The sequence below is a fragment of the Gopherus evgoodei genome, chromosome 6, assembly GCF_007399415.2.
Source record: "Gopherus evgoodei ecotype Sinaloan lineage chromosome 6, rGopEvg1_v1.p, whole genome shotgun sequence".
Taxonomy (NCBI): Eukaryota; Metazoa; Chordata; order Testudines; family Testudinidae; genus Gopherus; species Gopherus evgoodei.
Genome location: NC_044327.1, coordinates 85,766,336 through 85,787,618, shown reverse-complemented (window position 1 = coordinate 85,787,618; position 21,283 = coordinate 85,766,336). Strand labels below are relative to the sequence as shown.

Here is a 21,283-nt window from a genome sequence, read left to right as displayed (position 1 = left end):
ACATTGGAACATTTTTCATACTAGAAATATCAGGCTCTAAATTAAGTGGCTAATGGAAAAACTAAAGTTTTCAAAATGAAAAAATTAAATGTAATTTATAGCAATTTTGTAACATTCTTTTAAATATGCCAATCAAGGAATAAAATCTACTCACCCACCCTTACAATACTGTAAGTAAAATGTTGCAAGGGTGAACGGCAAAACATAGCATTAGTGCTAATGTGGGAATCTTAGCCATTCAACTCTCATTACCTTTAAAAGTTTATTCTTTTGGCTCATTATAAACTTGTTTATTGCTAAAAGCTTTGTGAAGACAACTCAAGTAAAATCAAATACACAAGTGATATAAAAGTATTTATTCACATAATTTACATATAGAACAGACTGCTTTCTTTGAACCCGAAAGCTTACAGATGAACAATATTACATAGGATGTTTGTCAAATAACTCTTCAAGGAAAACAGTCCTTTGCCACATCTTAATAGAAATGATAAACCATTGATCAGTGGAACTTAACACAGGATGCTGTTCTGTTTCCTTCCTCACTATGACTTATACAACTTTCATATCCAACATGGAAAACACACGTTATCTTATCTCTCTAAAGAAATAGGATTCACTTCAAAAAGAGACTGATAAAGTGCACATGGTTTGCTGTGAAAAAAACAACAAGAACAAGGTCTGCTGTCCCTTCCATCTATTAGGGATAAATAAGGCACCATAAATTTTGTAATGTCTTTATAATTTATGAAATACAAATTATTTTTGCCTTGTCATTTGAATTGCATCTGAAATACTATGAATGAGTATTTACCACTTTAGTAGGTACTTAGAGTACATTATTTGATAGCCTCCTCCTCCACAAATCAATTCTGAGAACATATTAGTGGGGGTGATCTAACTGGTTTACCTGATTCTAAAATGCAACATGCGGCATGTAACAATAACTAACAAAATATTTGCATACAAGAACCAGACCCTACAAAATGTACAGTAGCCTTAGCTACATGTATACAATGTTAATCTTTACTGCAATGTTTACAGTAGAAGGAGAAAAAACAAAAATGGGTATTTCAAGTTAAAATGAAATAGTCAAACCATGAGACACTGGCCGGAAACTGGACATGTGATTGGATCCATTTGTACAGTCATTTTTTAAATTCAAGTTATCATTTACTTGAAAAACAGGGGAAAACCATTCTATTGTAGGATAGTTTTCCCTTTCCACTGTAGCATTAAAATTGTAATTGCTTCTCATATTTAGCTGCTATAAAGTAAGTGATCTGGGCTTCTACTTTAATTATTCCTAATAGCGGGTCTAGTTTTGATTATTGTTCCAGTCTTGAGGGCACCTTTAGAAGCTACAAGTCAAAAATAACTTCTGAAATGAAAAATTCAAGTCTCAGCAAGATTTAAGAGAAATCTGATAATCATTATAATTAGAAAATAAATTATGGATTTGCTAGTAAATCACCATCTAACTCTACAGAGTAGATATTTCTTTGCAGAGGGTGGCAAAATAATCTTAAAAAACAGTTTGAGTACCAAATTTAGCAAAATATTTTATTTACTCTCTCATTCAGAACTATTTTCGTTTTGGCAAGACCCATTCACAAAATACAAATTAAAGGTAGAAGCACAACTTTAAGGTAAACAAACATATACTGTACTACGCATTTCTGATTGACCTGTGGCAAGTGAAGCTAGAGTAAAAAAATAACTGGTTTGAAAGGGTGTTCAGAACTGTTAAGGAACATAATTAGGGATATACTCATCGTGAGGTATGTGACATTATGTAAATCTCATGTTCTGAAAGTACCCTTGATGTCCAGTGGCAAACATTTAATCAAGGAGAAAAATGCAGACTTTATCTAAGTCTAATTTAAAATATCAACTACTAATTTCAAGAAGTCAAGACTTTAAGAATGAAAATATACTGATCTTTTCGAAGAATGCCTGATTTTAAGATTGAGACCATGGACTCTTAACTTGTCATGGCAATTTTTCCTCATTACATAAGTGGAAAATTAGTCTTCATGTGACAAACCTAATACCACCCTAAAAACTAAGTTACACTGTGCTAGTGAACAAAACTTAGACAGGAAACATGAGGAAAACCATTCTAACTTAACAGTTTCAAAGTAGCAAATCCTCAAAGCATCCTCACTCAATAGTTCTGTGTTTGATTCTGCTCGCAGTTACTCTTGATTTATACTAGGGCAATTTCACTGACGTCAATGGAGTTACACGACTATATAAAAGACGGTGCAAGAGCAGAATCTAGCCTATTGTACTAAATATTTAATTTAGAAAGAAATCAGCATTTGCAATGGGAGATATGTTAATCTTCTCCTCACCCCCAAATCAGACAGATGAAAAAGGATTAACGGGATAGCATCTTTTAATAAATTAAAATTAAATAAATACAGTCTCATGTTTATCTCTGTACATTTAAAAGGGATTAAATATTTTGTTTTTAATCAGAGCCTTTAAACTTACGTACCTGTGAATTTGTCATTACAAAAATACATAATTTGGAGAAGACTATAAAATAGCCGATAATAAAAAACATTTCTATGTATTTACTACACTAAGCTTTTAGAATTGCTTCCCTATCTATAGAGATAAATATGAAGGTTAATTCTCCTTCCTGGAGTGAAACTTCACAAAAAGAAGTATAGCAAATAACTTTTATAACCAGCCCCACAAGCTTCAGCATTATGATTTAAAGGGATATTGTCATGTGAATAGTCATTCATTCACTGCACTTCTATAAAGTAGTCATGCAACCAGCACCTGCATCTTGAAAAGTTACAGTGTAAGCCAACAGGTACTGTTTAGTCTCATCATGCCAATCTAGTTCTTAAATGTTTGAAAATGCTCAGATCACCCAGAATGAGAAAAACTGATTTTGTCTTCCAACAATGCTTGTTATTCTCCATTAGTGAGGCTGGTAATAAATTAGGACTAAGGAAGAACAAAGGAGAATTCACAGCAACTCATCTATATACAGTTCTGCTGTTACACTGCATTCTTGGATCCCAGAGGTTTATTCTGAATCATCCACCTCCATAAAGATATCACTGAAAAAATATTCCGAGATTCTGGTTGGCTCCTCTTCTTTCTCCTGTTGTTTAGTACAAGAAGCTTGCGTCTCAGAAAACTCAGAAGAAACCTACAACAAAATAAAAGGCTGCATTTACAGGTTTGAAATCTACTGAGATTTGTTGTTTCTCATGCATCAATGCCTCATCTTGTGTACAAACTAGAGTCTCCTGGTAAGTTTCAGCACTCACTTAAAATGTAAAAGCAATAGGCCTTCCACTACCAACATAATAAAGATTATTTCCCCAAGCAAAATTGTTTCAGAGAATAATTTGGGATACACCAAGTGAACTAGTACAACCATCCTTCAAATCTTATATTCATTTACTCGGTCAAGTAGATTAAAGAATAATTGTTACAGGTAATAGCTTGATCAGTTAAAATTAAAGATATAAAACATAATGGAATCGTACTCTTGAGTGGATGCCCTGAGCATAGATCTACAAAATCTCACAGGAGGGGTTCACATGCTATTTCTGCTAAGGTAATAATGGAAATTTGATCTCAAGCAACAGTGGTGAGTAAACTTGTACAGAGAAGACCATGTGGCTGCTTCGCAAATTTCAAAAATATATACAAATCAGAGGCAGACATGTAGCAGACATGCCTCTCACAAAACATGAGATGACATAACCCTCAAAACAGAGTTGTCAGGCTGCTGCAGCAAGACCCAATCAGATATGGTTCTCTTGGAAACAAGCACAACATAGTGTCAAGTAATAAAAGCTGTGTGGACTTTGAGAGATTTAGAATTTCCAAATAAAAGCCTAGGGACCTTTTCATACACAGTTTTGTCAGGAAGGACATTCAAGTTAGCGAGAAATATTGGCAGGACAAGTGACTAAGGCAAATCTCCAAAGCCACCTTTGGGAACAATTTTTGGGGATTTAATGGAGGTTTCAAACAATTATCCTTATCTTGTGTTTTAGATCTTCAAAGAGCTTTACAAACATTAACATTAATTTTCATTATGATTTAGAAGATAAAACAGTTCATCTGCAGATGGCTCAGTGCTCCAGTGTTCCAAGGACCACCCAGACCTCAAAACTACAGAGGCAACCAGCTGCCAAGACATCAAATTTATACACATCCTGCCTCCTCAAGGACTATTGGTGGCATAGATGCTATTGGTGCTAGGTTAGTTGGAAGTCTGATGAGCTGTACCTAGGACTCGAACACAATCAGCTAACGACTCATTCTCTTGTCACTAACAGAGCTCGGTGCTTCAGCAAAAGTTGATGCATTGGTTAATGAGTGTCCAGCACACCAGCAGCATGTGCTTAGACACTAAGGTCATCTGTATGTGTGAAGTAGGGATCTAGTTCTCTGCTTCTGTGGCATAGGACGGAGTTAGTGGCCTATCACCTTTGCAGCTGGTGGCAAAAGCACATAGTCTTGTTATCAAACCTAAGGTCTTAACTTTAAGGCCTTTGAAGACTGAGCTGGCTTCGTATGAGACTATAACAGATGTCACCATGAGCCATCAACAGATCTTTCTGGGACTGACTCACTTACAATCATGGTGAAATCTTACCTCACAGTCAGCCAGACCTGATCATTTCTGAGGCAGACACGAGAGTCACATCTCTGGAAGTTATGGTGAAAACATACACAAACATTTTTAAAGTGCAAGGCAGCTGGTCTGGTCTACACACAAACTTGCACTGAAATAACTAAATCTTTGTTATTTTGGTGCAAGTCTCTGTGCAGACACTTATTTTGGCATACGTGTCCTGTTTCACTTTTACTTAATGTGGAAAATGTAATGTGACCTCAAGAGATCAGAACAGATAGTCTGAGGAGATTTAATATTAACAAACACTGTCTCCTCCTTAAGGAGAGAAAATAAACTGTACAAATGAGATGGGATGTAATCAAGCAGCTGCATTTTTAACCGTTCAGTTATGGCTCCCCCCTGTGCTTTGCAGGAAATATAAAACTACACAGCGGGCTCCTTTAGGTAAAGTAGCAAATGGGGAATTTTTAGAGACGTGGTCAGCTGCCTGGGTTTGCTCTCCATCTTTTGTGCTCAAAGCAGTGACCTCAGGTTCCTGATTTAAGATAAAAGTGGGAGACAGAAACTGGGAGAAATAAAATATCATATAAAATGAAACATTAATTCCAAAACTTAAGATGCCTTTGCTGTTATTGGAGCATTGCTCTAAGAGTTTCTCCAACATTTAAAAAAAAAGTTGAAATAATTATGTTTTTTTCCTATCATTCAACATAGTCCTTTTGTTCAGTTTCACAGCATACAGATAAGCAAAAAGAGTCCACAAATCTATAAAAGAATGTCACAGTGATCACTTCGCACACGCACACAGTTATCTCCTAGTAGTGCTTTACATTTCATATAGACATGATGTTCAGAGGTAACTGTATGTACCTGAACTGCAGCAGTGCCTATATTCTCACATTCAGCAGATGTCAAGATGCTTGTAGAGGGAAGGGAACAGGACTCTTGAGTGTCGGTACTGTTCTCAGCGGATGGAGTGGGTCTTTTCAGACTTTGCTTTGAGGCAGCTATGAGAGGTTTTTGGAGTCTCTGTCTATTCCCTTTAGCACCCTCTCCAGGTTCAGCATTACTTGATTTGCAAATTAAAGATAAAAATCCCAGAGGTCTTCGGCCAGCCCTATTAAAAAAACACAAAAAATAATAATAAAGTTTCAAGGTTTATATAAATATTGTCAAGCTTGCTCAACGAAAATGGAGTAGAAATATTGTTTGTATTTAATGACAGTTGGACTTACAATCTAGTGGCTAACACTTATAAAATTATACAAAGATGATTAAAACATTCTAAAATAAATAATTTGGAATAGGTTAAATCAACCCCAGGATTTTTTTTGTTTTGTTTTGTTTTTTATTATCTGAATTGGAAAAATATCAACACAGAGTTGAGAAAGCTCCCTGTACAGCTGCAAAAGCCTTCAACAGCCTCCACGCCAGCACAATGTGGGAGATGGAGCCTACCATTCACTACTCAAGAGTGGCCAAGATAAGCTCCCAGATCTTTAGGAAGAAGATACTCCTAGAAACAGGAACAGCTGCAGAGGAGACGTGCCAGCTTCTCACCCACAAAAGAGCAGGGAATTCCTTCCTGTGTCATTTCCACAGGCCTCCTCTAACACACCACATGAAGGAGGAATCCCACTCTCCCAAGGGCAACTTAGAAAGCATCCCAGAATATAGAAGGAACACACTCCTTGGAGCAGGAACAGCACCAGATCTTCACTCTACCAACATCAGCACAGCCAATCACAGTGAACTGTTACTTAATGTTAATTCAAGAACAAAAAAAGTTGGGGCAAAGGCCCAGAGTCACTTTTTAGATTGTAATCTCTAAGGCAAGGACTGTCTTTTTCTATGCGTGGACAGCACCTACATATTGTGGTTGACACTGGAATACAAATAAGCAACAACTAAACCTCACACACCACAATGATATGAGATGAGGAGAGAAATCATCAGGGGCCAATAGGCAATGGTAAATGTTACTAGGATAGGGAAAAGTAGAGAGTTACAAAAAACATATGACTGTAAGAAAAGTAAAATGGTGAGTAAATAAGTGATGCTTAGAGGAACAGAACTAAAATATAAGGGGAAAGGTAAATTAAAAAATATAAAATGGAACGTACGAAGGAATAAAAGTCATGTTGCATCTTCTGTTTGTTGTCTAGACTGTAAAATCTGGGGGCAGTGTCATGTCTTAATACAGCATTAAAGAACGAGCACACTGAGCGTATTAACTGCTATTACTTAACTGAAAAATTCAAAGAAACTGATATGTTTATACAGTATATTACAGCACAGGATGGGTCAATTAAAATAAATGGTTTATTAAAGCTACCAATCTGGTTTTCCCAAGTCCAGATCCTATGAACGGAATCTACATCACAAAAGGCAGCTGTGTTGGCTGTGTAAATAGAGAAGCCAAATACTTAATAGGCACGAGCAATCTGTTGTTCACTGAGGCATATTGCCAGAAAAGCATGGGACAGCATGAATCACCATTAACTATGCTGTTACCATTCCATGGCTAGAGTATTTCAAATTCCACAGCTGATCCTTTCTAGTGTTTTGCTGAAGAAAAGGACAGACAATGTTCTAGTGTATGGGGTTTTAACCTGGGATTACATCTATCCTGCTTTTCCCACAATGCTAAGTAGAAGAATCACCATGTGTAAGTCCTGATAAGAAGGGGGTCTTCAGAAAGAAAAGGCTGAAAACCAATGTTCTAGAAATACCTTAGTACTGGGCTTCTTGAAAGGGCAGCTGTGCTTCCAACATGACCCAAACGTTCAGATTCACCAATATCCATAGAACTTTCTTGCTCATTTGCTTCTTCTTTTCCCTCATGGTCCATTCCAGACACCAACTCATCTGAACATTTGCATGCCGATTCCTCAACTGGTATAGTTCCTAATTTCTGAAAGGATTCAGATTTCCCTTTTTCTGCAGTTTTAGATACAAATATAGAGGTAGGTAGTTTTTTCTTCTTGGAAGTTTTCATTTTTTCAGAAATTCTCCCTTTCAGTGAAAAAAAAATATTAAGCATAAATGGGAAATTTACAATTCTCATTCACTGAACTTATACTCTTAATATTTTTATAACATTAGTATTCTACATCATGGTCCAAACTAGTGTGCTGCTGGTATTAAAAGACGTAGTGTTTTAGGGCATTACAACTGACACTAGTGTTATTTTTGTTTGTTATTTAAATAAATGTGAGCAAGCTAAGTTTCTCAATAGATAATAGTTAATTTTTTAAAATATGTCATATTTTCGGACTGAAAACCTTACAAGATCTCACAGACATTAGAACTGGAAAAGATCAATTAAGTCATGCAATCCACCATCTGCTAGGGCAGAGTGCTCCCTATTATACTTTCTAGGGCTTGGCCCAATCACCCTGAATTTTTCCAAGATATGGTCTCCCATAATTTCTTTTGGGAGACTATTGCATAACTTAAAAGTAGTACTATGAAATCCCCTATAAAAAGTGCAAAGAGCTAAACAGATCTCACTGTCAGGAAATTTCTGATATTCAATCTACTATTTTTTTCCCTCAACTTCATTCCATTTCTTTTACAGTTACATCCCTTCTCTTTGCATTAGCTCAAATATTATGTCTCCGATGTATAGGCTAATCCTTCTTTCAGTTAAAGCCTTTTAACTAAGAAACACATATCTGGTTTCTTTAGTATTTCCTCATCCATCAGTCGCTCCAGTCCCCTGTTCTTTTTTTGGTTGACCCTCTTAGAACTCCTTCCAACATCTTCACATATTTTTAGTAACAACGTGACCAAAAATAAAATCACTGTTGTAAGTTGTATAGAGGGGGACTATTATTTCTGATATGATGCATTTTGTGCATGGAAGCTGTAGACCCGATTCAAAGCCCACAGAAGTAATTGAAAGTCTTTCCATTGACTTTAATGAGCTTCCATCAAGCCCTATATTATCCAGATTCTTTATTCAATCACAGAGATATTAAAAAGAAAGCATCTCCACTATATTTATAAGGTCCCACAAACATTTTGCATTCTCTCTGCTGAGACTTCATAGCAGGTAAGACAAGATCTCTGCTGATCTTGTTAGAATTGCAAATGCATAAAAAGATAGTTTGGCATAATACAGATCATCGGTTAATTGCTCCACTCAAAACAGGTGGAAACATATTTGCCAAATAAGAAATCTTTGCCAATTTAAGAGTTAAGTTAGCTAAACAAGGAAGATCAGATTACTAAACAGTTTTGCTTCAGTATCTTTAAATAACAATGTAACAATTTTTCCTCTAATTGACTATAATTCAGAATGAAAAAGACTGCACCAATCAACGTGAAAGAGAGATATGTTCTTCTAACAGATTCTAAACTTAGTCATGGCAAAAATCCCTAACCAGGTCAGTTACTTAACAACCAAAAAACAATCTTACTTTTAGAAATGTACAAATAAGAGGCAGCTCTTAAAATTCATGAAAATCATCTTATTTGAGGCTCCAACTATAATTCTGTTTTTGAAGCCAGTTGAATTATAACATGAATATACAAAATTTTGCTAGACACCTAATCCCAGTGCAGGTAATTGGCAATTAAAGTGAATAGAAGACAATTTTCCCCTTATGAATACATTGCCGCAGGTAGGATTAGTTAGCAAAACGGCAATTAATGTTAGCTACCATTTACAAGAGACGCCATATGCATTAGATCTCAAAAATTCACCTACCAGCAATTTTCCTTGGAGCATGTATTGATTTAACTGAAGACTCCTGTATTAAACAACAACATTTAAAAGTCAATTTCTCTTCTTCAAAGAAAAAGCACAGTAAAAATTAGTACAGAAATAAGATTATACATTTACAGATCTTAAATCAACTAGGGACAAATAATAGGAAGGAAAAGGTCTTCAACACTCAGGAACGTGATGGGACCTCATGTCACTTGTGACCCCTAGTGTTGATTGAAAAGCAGGCTTTCAGGGTACTACCAGAGAGCCATGACACGGGTCTCAAGTTCAGAGAGCATAAAAGCAAGGAAGGTGGGGGAATTCACAAGGTTCTTACTGGAGTCCTTGACATCACAGTGTAGAGATTCCCACACCTCAAAACATTGTACTCAATAGCAAAAATACACGCAAGTCACTCCCAATAATTTGGTCACCTCACAGTATGGGAAATTTGTCCAGCTTTCCTTTGCAGCTAGCATTTTGTGGCTAGTGCCCCAGTAAAGAGGGGTGGAGATATTTCTAGCCATACAGCTTTTTCCTGTAATGGATTTCCTCCAATAAGCATGATGCTACCTTCCCTGAAACAAGATAGCCAAGTGACCAGCATATGCCTGAATCTTCCCCTGCAGCAAGTGCACCATCAAAAAAAGTGAAAGTGGGTGAATGCACAGAAACAATTAGTAAGCATATCAAGTAAAAAGTACAGTGGAAAACAGGGCCCATGAGTATACCCAAAGTGAATATGGAAACTAGAACTTAAAGAGTATTTAGCAGTCCCACTGCTTGAAACAAAAAGCAACTTATAGCTTCCATTTTGCTGCTGAAAAGCTTCTTGGCAAAAATTTCAAATGAGGTAATTAATCTAGTTAATACAGTCATTACTTTGAAGTCAGTTAGACACTTCAAATGCATAGTACGCATAAAAGGGTATTTCCTGAATTAGTATCTGACCTTGTAAGTGTTTGCCAGATTATCCTCTGCTGAGGTAGAAGGAGTTCGCTTGGCAGGAGGAGTGTCACTTTCTTCAAGATCAATAGCATGCCTTTTCCAAGATGTCTCATCCAAATTAGTAAGTGTCTCTATTGATGCTCTCTGCAGTCCTTCTGTTCCTGTACAGTTGTCTAAAGAGGTAACAGCTTTATCATCTGTAGTGGTCAGTGATCCAATGCTGTATTTATAAATACCATTGTGAAAAGTTACTATCTTAAAAAAATTAAATTAAAAATCAAATGTGTAGTGTATACAACAAAGTTATAAGATGATTAAGAAACAAATCTTTGCTTATATTCTTATCTACGACATGTACTGCTTCAAACCCTTTTAAGTTTTTATCATTTAGATGGTAAACCTTGCAAGTTTTTGTTTTGTTTTTTTAAAACCACAAGGAACTAGAAATTCTCATGACATCTTCGGTCGGTCTTTTTAAAGAAGATCTTGTTCTTTTCTTTTAAGATTTTGTTTCATTTTCTGCTTCAACTGTATATTTCATTTAACTCAGTCTAATAACATATTTTCTTATATGCCTGTTAAGATTTCCATATATAAAACATAGTAGGTGACTTGTATGTGAAATATCACATACTAGAAGATGTGTTTGCTTCAGTGAGTTGTAAAAAAGAACAATTACTTTTTTAATAAAACATGTATTTTGAGATCTGCATTTTGCTGCACTATCCCTGACCACCAAGGGGAATGGGGTTCTTCCTGTCAGTTATGGTAGATAAAAGATACAGCTATAATCATATTAGCGATTGTCAAATATAATTAAATTCCATTTCCATGAGAACATAAATCAATCCATGCATTACTATTAACTGCATTTTACTGTAATGGTTACAGTATTCTAGATGCTCAAGGTATTTATACTTGCAGCCTCATCTCTATTAGATTTCCACTGCACACCCTTGGGTGAGGATGATAGTCCAGTGGAACAACCAGGACAAAATTGGCCTGCCACAGAAAGGAATTAGGGGAGCAGGGCAAACCTACAAGGATACAGGTAGACTTGAGAGACATATTCCATTACAGGCCCTCAGTAATTTTCCCTATCATCATCAAGGGCCAAACAGGCAGTAATTCCCTGATGCAGGAGCTCCAGAGCCGCATGGCTGAGGCTCCTTCTTGAAGGGGAGGATCTTCAATAGAGAGAGGAGCAGGCTTAACAGCTGAGCTTACAGTGCCAGTTCAGGGCTTAAGCTCAGTTTCATGCACACTGACATGGAAAGAGAACTATACATTAAAAAAGCATGTCAAAGTTTTAAAAGTGTATTACTATGTTATTCTTAGGAAGATTTCCCTTCCTCTTAACTTACAGTATATTGTTGTAATTTACTATGCTTACCTTTTGTTGCAATATTTCATGGAAATGTGAGACCTATTTCAACAAGTGTGATGTGAAAATATGCACTGTCATATTAGATTGGGGTGGGCAAACTACAGCCTGCAGGCTGGATCTGGCCTGCGGGATTTCCCCTCATGGCGCCGTGGGTCCCACGCCACTCTCAGAAACGGCCAGCTCCACGTCCCTGCAGCGCCCAGGCAGAGGGCTTCATGCATTGCCCTTGCCCCCAGGCACCACCCCCCGTAGCTCCCATTGGTCGGGAATGGGGAACTGTGGCCAATGGGGGCTTTGGGGGAGGTACCTGAAGGCATAGCAAGGGTAGCACACATGGAGTCACCCCTCCCCCCCAAAAAAGAGCCAGAGCACTTTCTGGAGTGGTGCAGGGCCAGGGCCAGGGCAGGCATGCAGAGAGCCTGCCCTGGTCCTCATGCGCACTGCTGCCACCCCAGAGCCACTTTAGGTAAGTGGCACCGGGCCAGTGCCTGAATCCCACCTGCAACAAGCCCCTGAACTGCCTGCCCTGAGCCCCCTGCCTGACCCCGCACCCCTCCTGCATCCCAACCCCCTACCCTGAGCTCCCTGCTGCATACCTTGCACCCCTGTGCACCCCAACCCCCTGCCGTACCCCACATCACTCCTGCACCCCAACTCCCTGGCCTGAGCCCCCTCCTGCAGTCTGCACCCCTCCTGCACTCTGCAACCCTCCTGCACCCCAACTCCCTTCCCTGAGCCCCCTCATACACCATGCACTCCTCCTCTGCCCCAATCCCTTGCCCTGAACCCCTTCCTGCACACCGTGCCCCCTCCCACAGCCCACACTCCCTCCTGCACCCCACCCCTCTGCCCCTGCCCTGCATACAATTTCCCCACTCGGATGTAGCCCTTGGCCCAAAAAGTTTGCCCACCCCATATTAGATCAATGTAACAGGCATACTCAAACTCTTAGTTGTTTTCCTGTACTGCTGTAAGCTTTAGTCTGACATCAGTAAAATAATTTTGTCTGTCTTTATTCAAGGAAAGTATTATTAATCAACAGAATGAAAAAATTAAAGAATTCTTATGTTCTGTCATTTTCACCAAAGTGTTCCAAGAAAGATGAGACCTTAAAAATCTAGAAAAAGTGATTTAGCTATGGAGTCCAAAGTACTTTAGAAAATATAAAGGTGCTCAGATTTATAATTTCCATTACTTTTCACCAGAAATATTCAAGTCAATATAGAACTATGCTTTACAAGAGTCCCACTAAAAGAAAATTCAGGTGAAAACTAACTATGTGCTGCTGGCACATGACCAAAATATTTAACAAATTAAAACATAGCAGATTTACATAACTGATTTATTGCTCACAGAATCACGATCACATTTCACTTGTTTTAGTGAGGCTGATAAATGAGCCAGGTAGTGGTTTCTCCTGCATTTCTTCTTTTAGTTAGTTCCAATGTATCTAACTTTAGAGGCTCCAATAAGTTAGCCTGAGAGGCTCAGAAATAAATGCACATTTATCTTGTAGTATATTGATCATTTACCTCGGCTCTCCCATCACATTAGCTAAGCCTGTATTCACTGGAGTGAGAAGTATAGGGGCTGGCAGCAATGGTTCCAAAGCTTGTTCTAGTGACATAGATGCATCATGGTACTCGCTCGAGTCAGCTGGAATTTCCACCAATGTTAAAATAAAAGTCTGTTCCTCTGCCTCCTCTGGATATTCATTACCACTTCCATTCACTACCAAAACATGTTGAAGACAAGAAACAGATAATGAAACCCTACAATTTAAAGTGTACTATTTAAATGCTAGCAGGTATGTGTTGTATCATGCCCTTCTCCACAATTAGTATTAGGTTGTCACAGTTTGTTTCTCAAGCCAGAAAAGGCTGAGAGTATCGTGGAAACATGCTTGGCTTCTTCAGGGAGAGAAGGAAGAAACCTAGCATTGCTCCATAGTGATCCTTCTAGCTGATTGAGAGCTGTGTTGTGTGTCTGAGGAGAGCCCCAGCCAGTACTCTTCACTCAGAAAGATGAGCACAATAATAAGCAGACACTCTATAGGCTTGTGCTACGCTAATTAAATCAGACAAGTCATCCACTATCCACAAAGATAAGAACCTAATACCACCACCAGTGGCTAACAATTACTCATTTAGTTAAAGCAGCAGAAGCTTGTTATTTTGGCAGAAGTCCCAGGTTCTAGTCCCACAGAACACCGGTGATGGTACACTGCTACAGAAGGATTGGGTATCAATCCTAACATTCTACAAGTCCATATTTTTCCAAGAGTCAAACATTAACAGATAGATAACAGCCAATTGCCACCGGTTAGGATGACTTTAACAAGAAGGCAATTAAAAACAAGGAATCAGTTTCCAAATCTAGCAGACCTCAGCATTGTCCAATTAGCTCTTCACATTGCACAATCGGAAGATTTTTACCCTAGCAACACTCAGTGAGTCGGCTGAGGTGCCCCCTGCAGTGGCGCCCTTATGGCACCGAATATATGCCCCAGCCGCCCGAGCGCCCCCTCAGTTCCTTCTTGCTGGCTACTCCTACAGAGAGGAAGGAGGGCGAGTTTGGTATGGATATGAGCAACACATCTCGAAGAACAACTGTTACAAAGGTGAGTAACCATCTTTTCTTCGAGTGCTTGCTCATATCGATTACAATTAGGTGACTCCCAAGCCTTATTTAGGTGGTGAGATCGGAGTGAGATGTTGCAGAGTGAAGGACCGCTGAACCAAATGCAGCATTATCCCTGGACTGCTGCACTCTTGTGTAGTGGGAAGCAAAGGTATGCACCGATGACCAAGTTGCTGTCCTACACATCTCCTGTATGGGTACATGAGCCAGGAAGGTGGAGGACATAGCTTGAGCCTGAGTGGAGTGGGCGGTAAGGTGTGTAGCTGGGACACCAGCCAAGTCACAGCACGCATGGATGCATGATGTAATCCAGGACGAGATGCACTGTGTGGAGACCGGGAGGCCCTTCATCCGGTCTGCCACAGCTACGAACAGCTGGGTCGTCCTCCTAAAAGGTTTCATTTGCTCGATGTAAAAGGTGAGGACCCTGCGACTGTCTAGGGAATGCAGCTGTTCTCATCGAGAAGCATGCAGCTTCGGATAGAAGACTGGAAGGAAGAGGTCTTGGTTGACAAGGAAGGCAGACACCATCTTAGGAAGGAAGGTGGGGTGTGGTCGCAGCTGTACCTTGTCCTTATGAAACACTGTATATGGTGGGTCCGATGTGAGGGCTCGAAGCTCTGACACACATCTTGCTGAAGTGATGGTGATGAAAGCTGTTTTCCAGGAAAAGTACAGGAGCAAGCAAGTGGCCAACAGCTCGAACGGGGCATCCATGAGTCTGGAAAGGACCAGGCTGAGGTCCCACGTAGGGGTCGGATGCCGAATTTGTGAGTACAAATTGAGGAACTGCTGACCATGGGATTGGAGAAAACCGAGCACCCATTTTCACCCAAGTGGAAGGCCGAAATCACTGCTAGGTGTACTGTGATGGATGAAAATCGCCAGGCCTTACTGTTTCAAGGACAAGAGATAGTTTAAGATGGTAGGTACTGCTCCTCCAAAGGGGCAGTATTACTCAGGGCACACCAGCAGGAGAAACACTTCCACTTGGCCAGATACGTGGACTTCGTAGAGGGCTTTCTGCTACCCAAGAGTACATGCTACACCGAGTGGGAGCAACGTAGCTCAGATTGAGTTAGCCATGCAACATCCAGTGCTGTGAGATGGAGGGATTGCAGGTCCCCCACCTACCAAGTTGGGGTTCAGCCACCAAACCAGGGAGGTTAAGACTTCTGTCGGTACCGTGAGCACTGTGTCTAAATTGTCCCAGCCTGGGCGTTACACTGATGAGAGCCAGGCCTGAAGTGGACAGAGGCGCAGTCTGGCACGTGTGGTCACAAAGCTGCAAGATGCCATTTGTCCCAGTAGACCAAGGCACATGCGTGCTGTCGAGGTCAGGAAGCTTTGGAAGCTGTGGATAATTCTTGCCATGGACTGGAAGTGGGCGTGCGGCAGAAACGCACGAGCAAGATTTGAATTCAGGACTGCTCCGATGAAGTCTGTTCTTTGGGTCGGCTGCAAAGTGGACTTTTCAACATTGAGCAGCAGGCCCAGCTGTCCAAACAAGTTCATAGTGAACTGAACATGAGATTGCATCTGTTGCTCAGAGCGACCCTAAATGAGCCAGTCATCGAGGTACAGAAATACTTAGATCTGATGTTGACGGAGTGAGGCAGCTACAACAGCCATACACTTTGTAAAGACCCTTGGTGCCGTGGATAGGCCGAAGGGAAGGACAGCAAATTGGAAGTTCTGTTGGTTGACCACAAAGCGAAGGAAGCACCTGTGCAGCGGGTAAATCACTATGTGGAAGTATGCATCCTTCATGCTGAGGGCGGCATACCAGTCTCCAGGAAAGGAATAATGATCCCTAGGGAAACCATGTGGAACTTCAAATTTACCATGAATTTGATGAGTCCGCCCAGGTCCAGAATGGGCCGTAGCCCACCCTTCGCTTTTGGGACTAGGAAGGAACAGGAGTAAAACCCACTGCCCCTCAGTTCCTTTGGAACCTCCTCTATAGCTCCGATAGTTAGGAGCGTTTGCACCTCCTGTAGGAGGAGTTGCTCATGAGAGGCGTCCCCGAAGAGGGATGGGGGGACAAAACAAACTGAAGTTGATTTGCACTTTCCACTGTGCGTAGGACCCAGAGGGGCAAGTCTTGCGGGGGCTGGAGGGGGAGGGTCCAGCTGCCCTAGGTCCACCACACTAGGGGCATGGGCCTGAGCTGAGGGTAGGGCTGTCGCCTCTGAGCCCCAGGGACGAGAGGGGGGCAGGAGAGAGGGGGAGGAGGAGGAGGACATGGACTGACAGTTGCCTTCAGGACCCAGAGTTCCAAGCTGGCAGAGCGAGAAGCCCCCGATAGGACACCTTGGACCTGATGGTAAGCCCAAGGGGTCCAAAAGGACCATTGTGGGGGTCCTTGAGCAGGATCCTGCCCCTAATGCCATTGACTAGCACTGGCCATGTCTTGGGCATGGATGTGGTAGCCACTCTCTGCTTGGGATGATCTCGAGTTGGGGTGGGACGGCCAAGGTGGAGCCAATCACTCATGCTGGATCGCACTGTCCTGTGTTGTTGGCCCACACCGTGGAGATGGAGATCAGCACTGTGGTCTCGAGCGGTACTGCGATCTGGATCGGGACTGAAGGTTGTATTGGTGCTGGGAGGCAGATCTGGACCTCGATGAAGATCTATGGCTGGAGCGGTGCCGGGAACGACTCCCAGTAGACCGGTGCCAGGATCTGTGCCGGAAGCTGGATCAGTACCGAGTGTACCGGGAAGGAGATCTTCGAGAGGCAGAGCGGTGCCATGAGTGCGACCGGCACTGAGATGGTGATCAGTGCCGGGACTGCGAATGGTGCCATAGACAAGACCAGCGCTTGGATCAGGATCGTGATCTGGATTGGGACCAGGATCGTTGCCTACTCTATTTCGCTCTATCAAGGGAACAGCCTACACTGGTGGTACCGAAGGTTGTGATGGTACCGGCTCGGTGAGCACAATCAGGTTGTGTGCTGTGGAGAAAGTCTCCAGGGTAGAAGGCAGGCCGAGCTTGAGAAAGGGAGAAACCCCTTACTTCCAATTACTATGTACACTAAAGACAATAACTACAACTAGAAACTACTCTATAACAACTATCTACAGATATAAACAAGCTAAGAGCTAGGGAAGTGGAGATCAGCTAAGTCATGCTGCACCGTTCCAACGACCATCACGGGCGGTAAGAAGGAACTGAGGGGGTGCTGGATCGGCAGAGGCATACATCCGGTGCCATAAGGGCGTCACTCCAGGGGGTGCCTCAGCCAACCCACCGAGTGTTGCTAGGGTAAAAATCTTCCGACAATCATGCACGCAGCACGCGCACACCTAATTAGAATTGATATGAGCAAGCACTCGAAGAACAAGCTATTAGCATGCTGTATGTAGTATATTTAATGTATCACTAAATTTAGAATACCCCGAATAAAGTTTGTGAAGAATGGCTTAGAAGGAAAAGACTGAAAATTAAACCTAAATTATATAAAAAAGCTACAACTCTAATATAATGCAGAAACTCCTTGATTTTTGTTGATTTAAAAGTACTACTCCACTCTTAATTCACTTTGCTTCTTTATCTCAGTTCATGTGTTTTGAAAGATGATTCACTACTGCAAGACCTCTGCAGTAACAAGGCACAATTGGATAAGGAGCCTGGAGTCACATATGCCTTTGTTTTGAAAGTGTAAATTACAACCTTAAAATGAGACTAATTCCTTTAAAGTAAGTGTCTCAGATTTATAATTCCAAGGTTTTTTTTTATTATTATTCAAACTGTATTGGTTCTGAATTTTGTTTTTATTTATCTTCGTTTGTTCTATCCACTTAATATCTTCTGCTGCATTAAAATGTGTAAGCTTACTGAGGCAACATCTAAAAATGCTTCAAAACTTAAGTCTCTTCAGTGACTTGTGGCATGAATTTAAATATACAATAGCAAAAAAAATCAATTATCTGCACATCACTAACTCAAGCTACTTTAATATCAAATCATAAAAGATCAATTACATCAGTGTTATCATAGAAAGTTCTTAATTTCTTGATCTATCTTTGCATGAGTACTTCTACCGTACTAATTTTGTTTTCATTTTATTTTTACTTACACTCACACTAAAAAAGAAATTATGAAAAGCAGTTCTGAGACACAATGACTTAATATTACACCTAGCTGGGTTAGCAAGTATTGCTTTGCTATTTTAGGCCATTAATGTACTGTACCTGAAGTTTCTTTTGTGCTGGTTATGTGTTGCTGTTGAAACTCCTGTGTAACTGCTTCAGTCTAGAAAAAGTATTTCAAAAGAAATATTAACAAGCCTGGCAAACAACTCTAGAAAACAGAAAAAAAGTGTTATGAAGAATTCTTGATAAGTGTTTACAAAACAAAAGTCAAGTGTTAAGAGTAACAATGCAGAGTAATTTAACCATACCCTATCCAGATTTTGTTGATTTTTTTTTTCCAAACTATGCTGAGTATTTAGGATGGAAGGATATAAAGATGATGGCGACTAGAAATACTTGGGTAATTTAACTATAAGCATTATTGTGTGTTCTGCTTATATGTACTTTATCTTCATTCTCTCTAGAAATGATATGTTTAAAAAAAAAAGTTTATTTTTCCTACCACACAACCCTGCAAAGCTGACTCATATAATGGATTGCTCAGCAGTGCAAAGAGCGTCAATTCCCCTACCTATTATGGAAACACTCTGGAGCTTGGAGAAAAATATTGAGCTTAGTCACTCTTCCTTCCCCTTCCCTTTCATGGCAGATTATGTTGCTAAAAAAAATAGTATTTTATAGCACTCTTGTTGGAGGAAGAGTGTTGTGAGGGTACATTCAGTCCTGCACTTGGTTCTACTTGGGCAGTCAGTTGAGCTCTGAACCAACTGGCAAAGGGCAAAGCTAAAGAGCTGTAATAATTTAGCCCCTGCTAGCATCAAGAAGGAAGTCAAGAGCTTGGCAATTTACTGGATCTCTAAAATGCCCTTCATTATACTGAAGTACTGTATATTCAATAACCAAAGTAAAAAGGTTTAAGAAACCAAGAATAACTAGGAGGGTTTTGTTTTTTCTTTTTTTTTTTTGCATTTGTTTGTTAATTGTTAGACAATTAATAGCATGAAAGTTCAATCTAAAATCTTATATGCAGTGTTGCTGAAGCCATGTTGGTCCCAGGATATTAGAGAGACAAGATGGGGGAGGGAATATCTTTTATTGGACCAAATTCTGTCGGTGAGCCAGATAAGCTGACCTGAAGAAAAGCTCTGTGTACGCTTAAATGTTTGTCTCCCTCTCCAACAGAAGTTGGTCCAATGAAAGATATTACGTCACCCACCTTGGCAATCCAAAATCTTGCCAGAAAAAGGACAATAATAATTTTTAAGAAAATGAGAGAAGGTAGGTATAGAAATGCAAGTCTGATCATAATAGCATTTTGGCAGAACTAGAAGTACAATATAAGGCTAAAGAATCAAATGTGTATAACAACCATGCACACCTCAAAGGGGGAGCACAATTTGGGATATTTGTGTGGACATATCTATGGGTGCATGCAAATCCCAACATTGCATATCTATGCTATGCATGTGCATATTATGATAGTTCAGGACTAAATTATCCAATCAGGAAAAAAATGATTTAGGATTCACAGATTTATTTATTTTTTTTTAGGCCAGAAGAGGCCATTAGTTCATCTAAACTCACCTCCTGAATACCATAGGCCATTAAATTTCACTTAGTCACCCAGAATGGATGAAAACTATAAAGAAGGCAATAACATTTTTTTAAAGTTTCTCCAAATAACTTCTCTTTTTACAGCCTCTTACAAAAACAGGCATTCTAATATATCACGTTTTTAAAAATACAAGTTCTTTTTACCTGCCTCAACTGAACTTCATGCAAGTTGTGCATAACAGTACCAGGCTTATTTTCAGGAAGGACACCAGTAGAACTTTGATTAGGATCATTCTCTAGCCCAGGTAGGAAAATCTCTGCTTTTGGAGATATTATAGGAGTTTTTAACTCCATTGAAGCTTCCCAAGTCTCTCTTGTCTTGTTTTCTGTTCTGAAAAATGTATACAGTTAATTTGAAACCAAATAAACAATATGTAACATATATTGTGACATGGGGCAAATTAGGCAGTCCGCAAGGCTGTTATGGCTATTGTATGCTGAAATACTTCCTTTATGCATGTCATAAACAGATAGTTAAGGGTTAATAGAACAGGAGTACTTCATGTCTCTTTTGACTGTAAAGGGTTAACAAGTTCAGTGAGCCTGGCTGTCACCTGACCAGAGGACCAATCAGGGGACAGGATACTTTCAAATCTTGAGGGAGGGAAGTTTGTGTGTGTGCTGTTAGCGTTTGGTTGTTGTTCTCTCTGGGTTCTGAGAGTGACCAGATGTGTAACCAGGTTTCTCTCCAATCTCTCTGATACAGTCTCTTATATGTCCAGAATAGTAAGTACTAGGTAGGTAAGGCGAGTTAGGCTTATGTTTGTTTTCTTTATTTGCAAATGTGTATTTTGCTGAAAGGATTTTAATTTGTACTTGTATACTTAAGCTGGGAGGGTATTCCCAGTGTCTATAGCTGAAAGACCAGGTAACATATTCCATCTTAAAATTTACAAAAAGATAAAGGAAGAAAAAACAGTAAAATTAATTAAAAGCTTTTCTTGTTTAAGAACCTGATTTTTTTTTATTCTGGTGAGACCCCAGGGGACTGGGGCTGGATTCACCAGGGAATTGGTGGGGAGAAAGGAGGGAAGGGGGAGAGAAAGGTTAATTTCTCTCTGTGTTAGGATTACTTTCTCTCTCAGGGAGAGTCTGGGAGGGGGAGAGAGAAGGAAGGGGGAAGGTGGATTTTCCTCTGTTTCAAGATTCAAGGAGTTTAAATCATAGCGATCTTTCAGGGTAACCCAGGGAGGCGATGCCTGGGAGAAGCAACGGGTGAGGGAAAGGGTTTACTTTCCTTGTGTTAAGATCCAGACGG

General features: G+C 40.1%; 1 protein-coding gene across 8 annotated transcripts in view; it reads right to left on the bottom strand.

The window, feature by feature from the left end:
• Positions 1-323: 323 nt before the first annotated feature.
• Positions 324-21,283, bottom strand: part of BDP1 (B double prime 1, subunit of RNA polymerase III transcription initiation factor IIIB) — a 78,178-nt gene continuing 57,218 nt past the window's right edge. For 5 of the 8 annotated variants that reach the window (XM_030565710.1, XM_030565715.1, XM_030565711.1 and 2 more), the window contains 8 exons: positions 20,170-20,356; positions 18,511-18,571; positions 13,203-13,401; positions 10,287-10,503; positions 9,336-9,378; positions 7,354-7,636; positions 5,492-5,738; positions 324-3,175 (listed from right to left, as the gene is read on the bottom strand). In XM_030565710.1, the coding sequence (XP_030421570.1) occupies positions 3,050-3,175; positions 5,492-5,738; positions 7,354-7,636; positions 9,336-9,378; positions 10,287-10,503; positions 13,203-13,401; positions 18,511-18,571; positions 20,170-20,356 (1,363 nt within the window). In that variant the 3' untranslated portion in view covers positions 324-3,049. Of the gene's footprint in view, positions 3,176-5,491; positions 5,739-7,353; positions 7,637-9,335; positions 9,379-10,286; positions 10,504-13,202; positions 13,402-18,510; positions 18,572-20,169; positions 20,357-21,283 lie in introns of those variants that run through there. The other 3 variants (XM_030565714.1, XM_030565716.1, XM_030565717.1) reach the window with 3 other exon arrangements.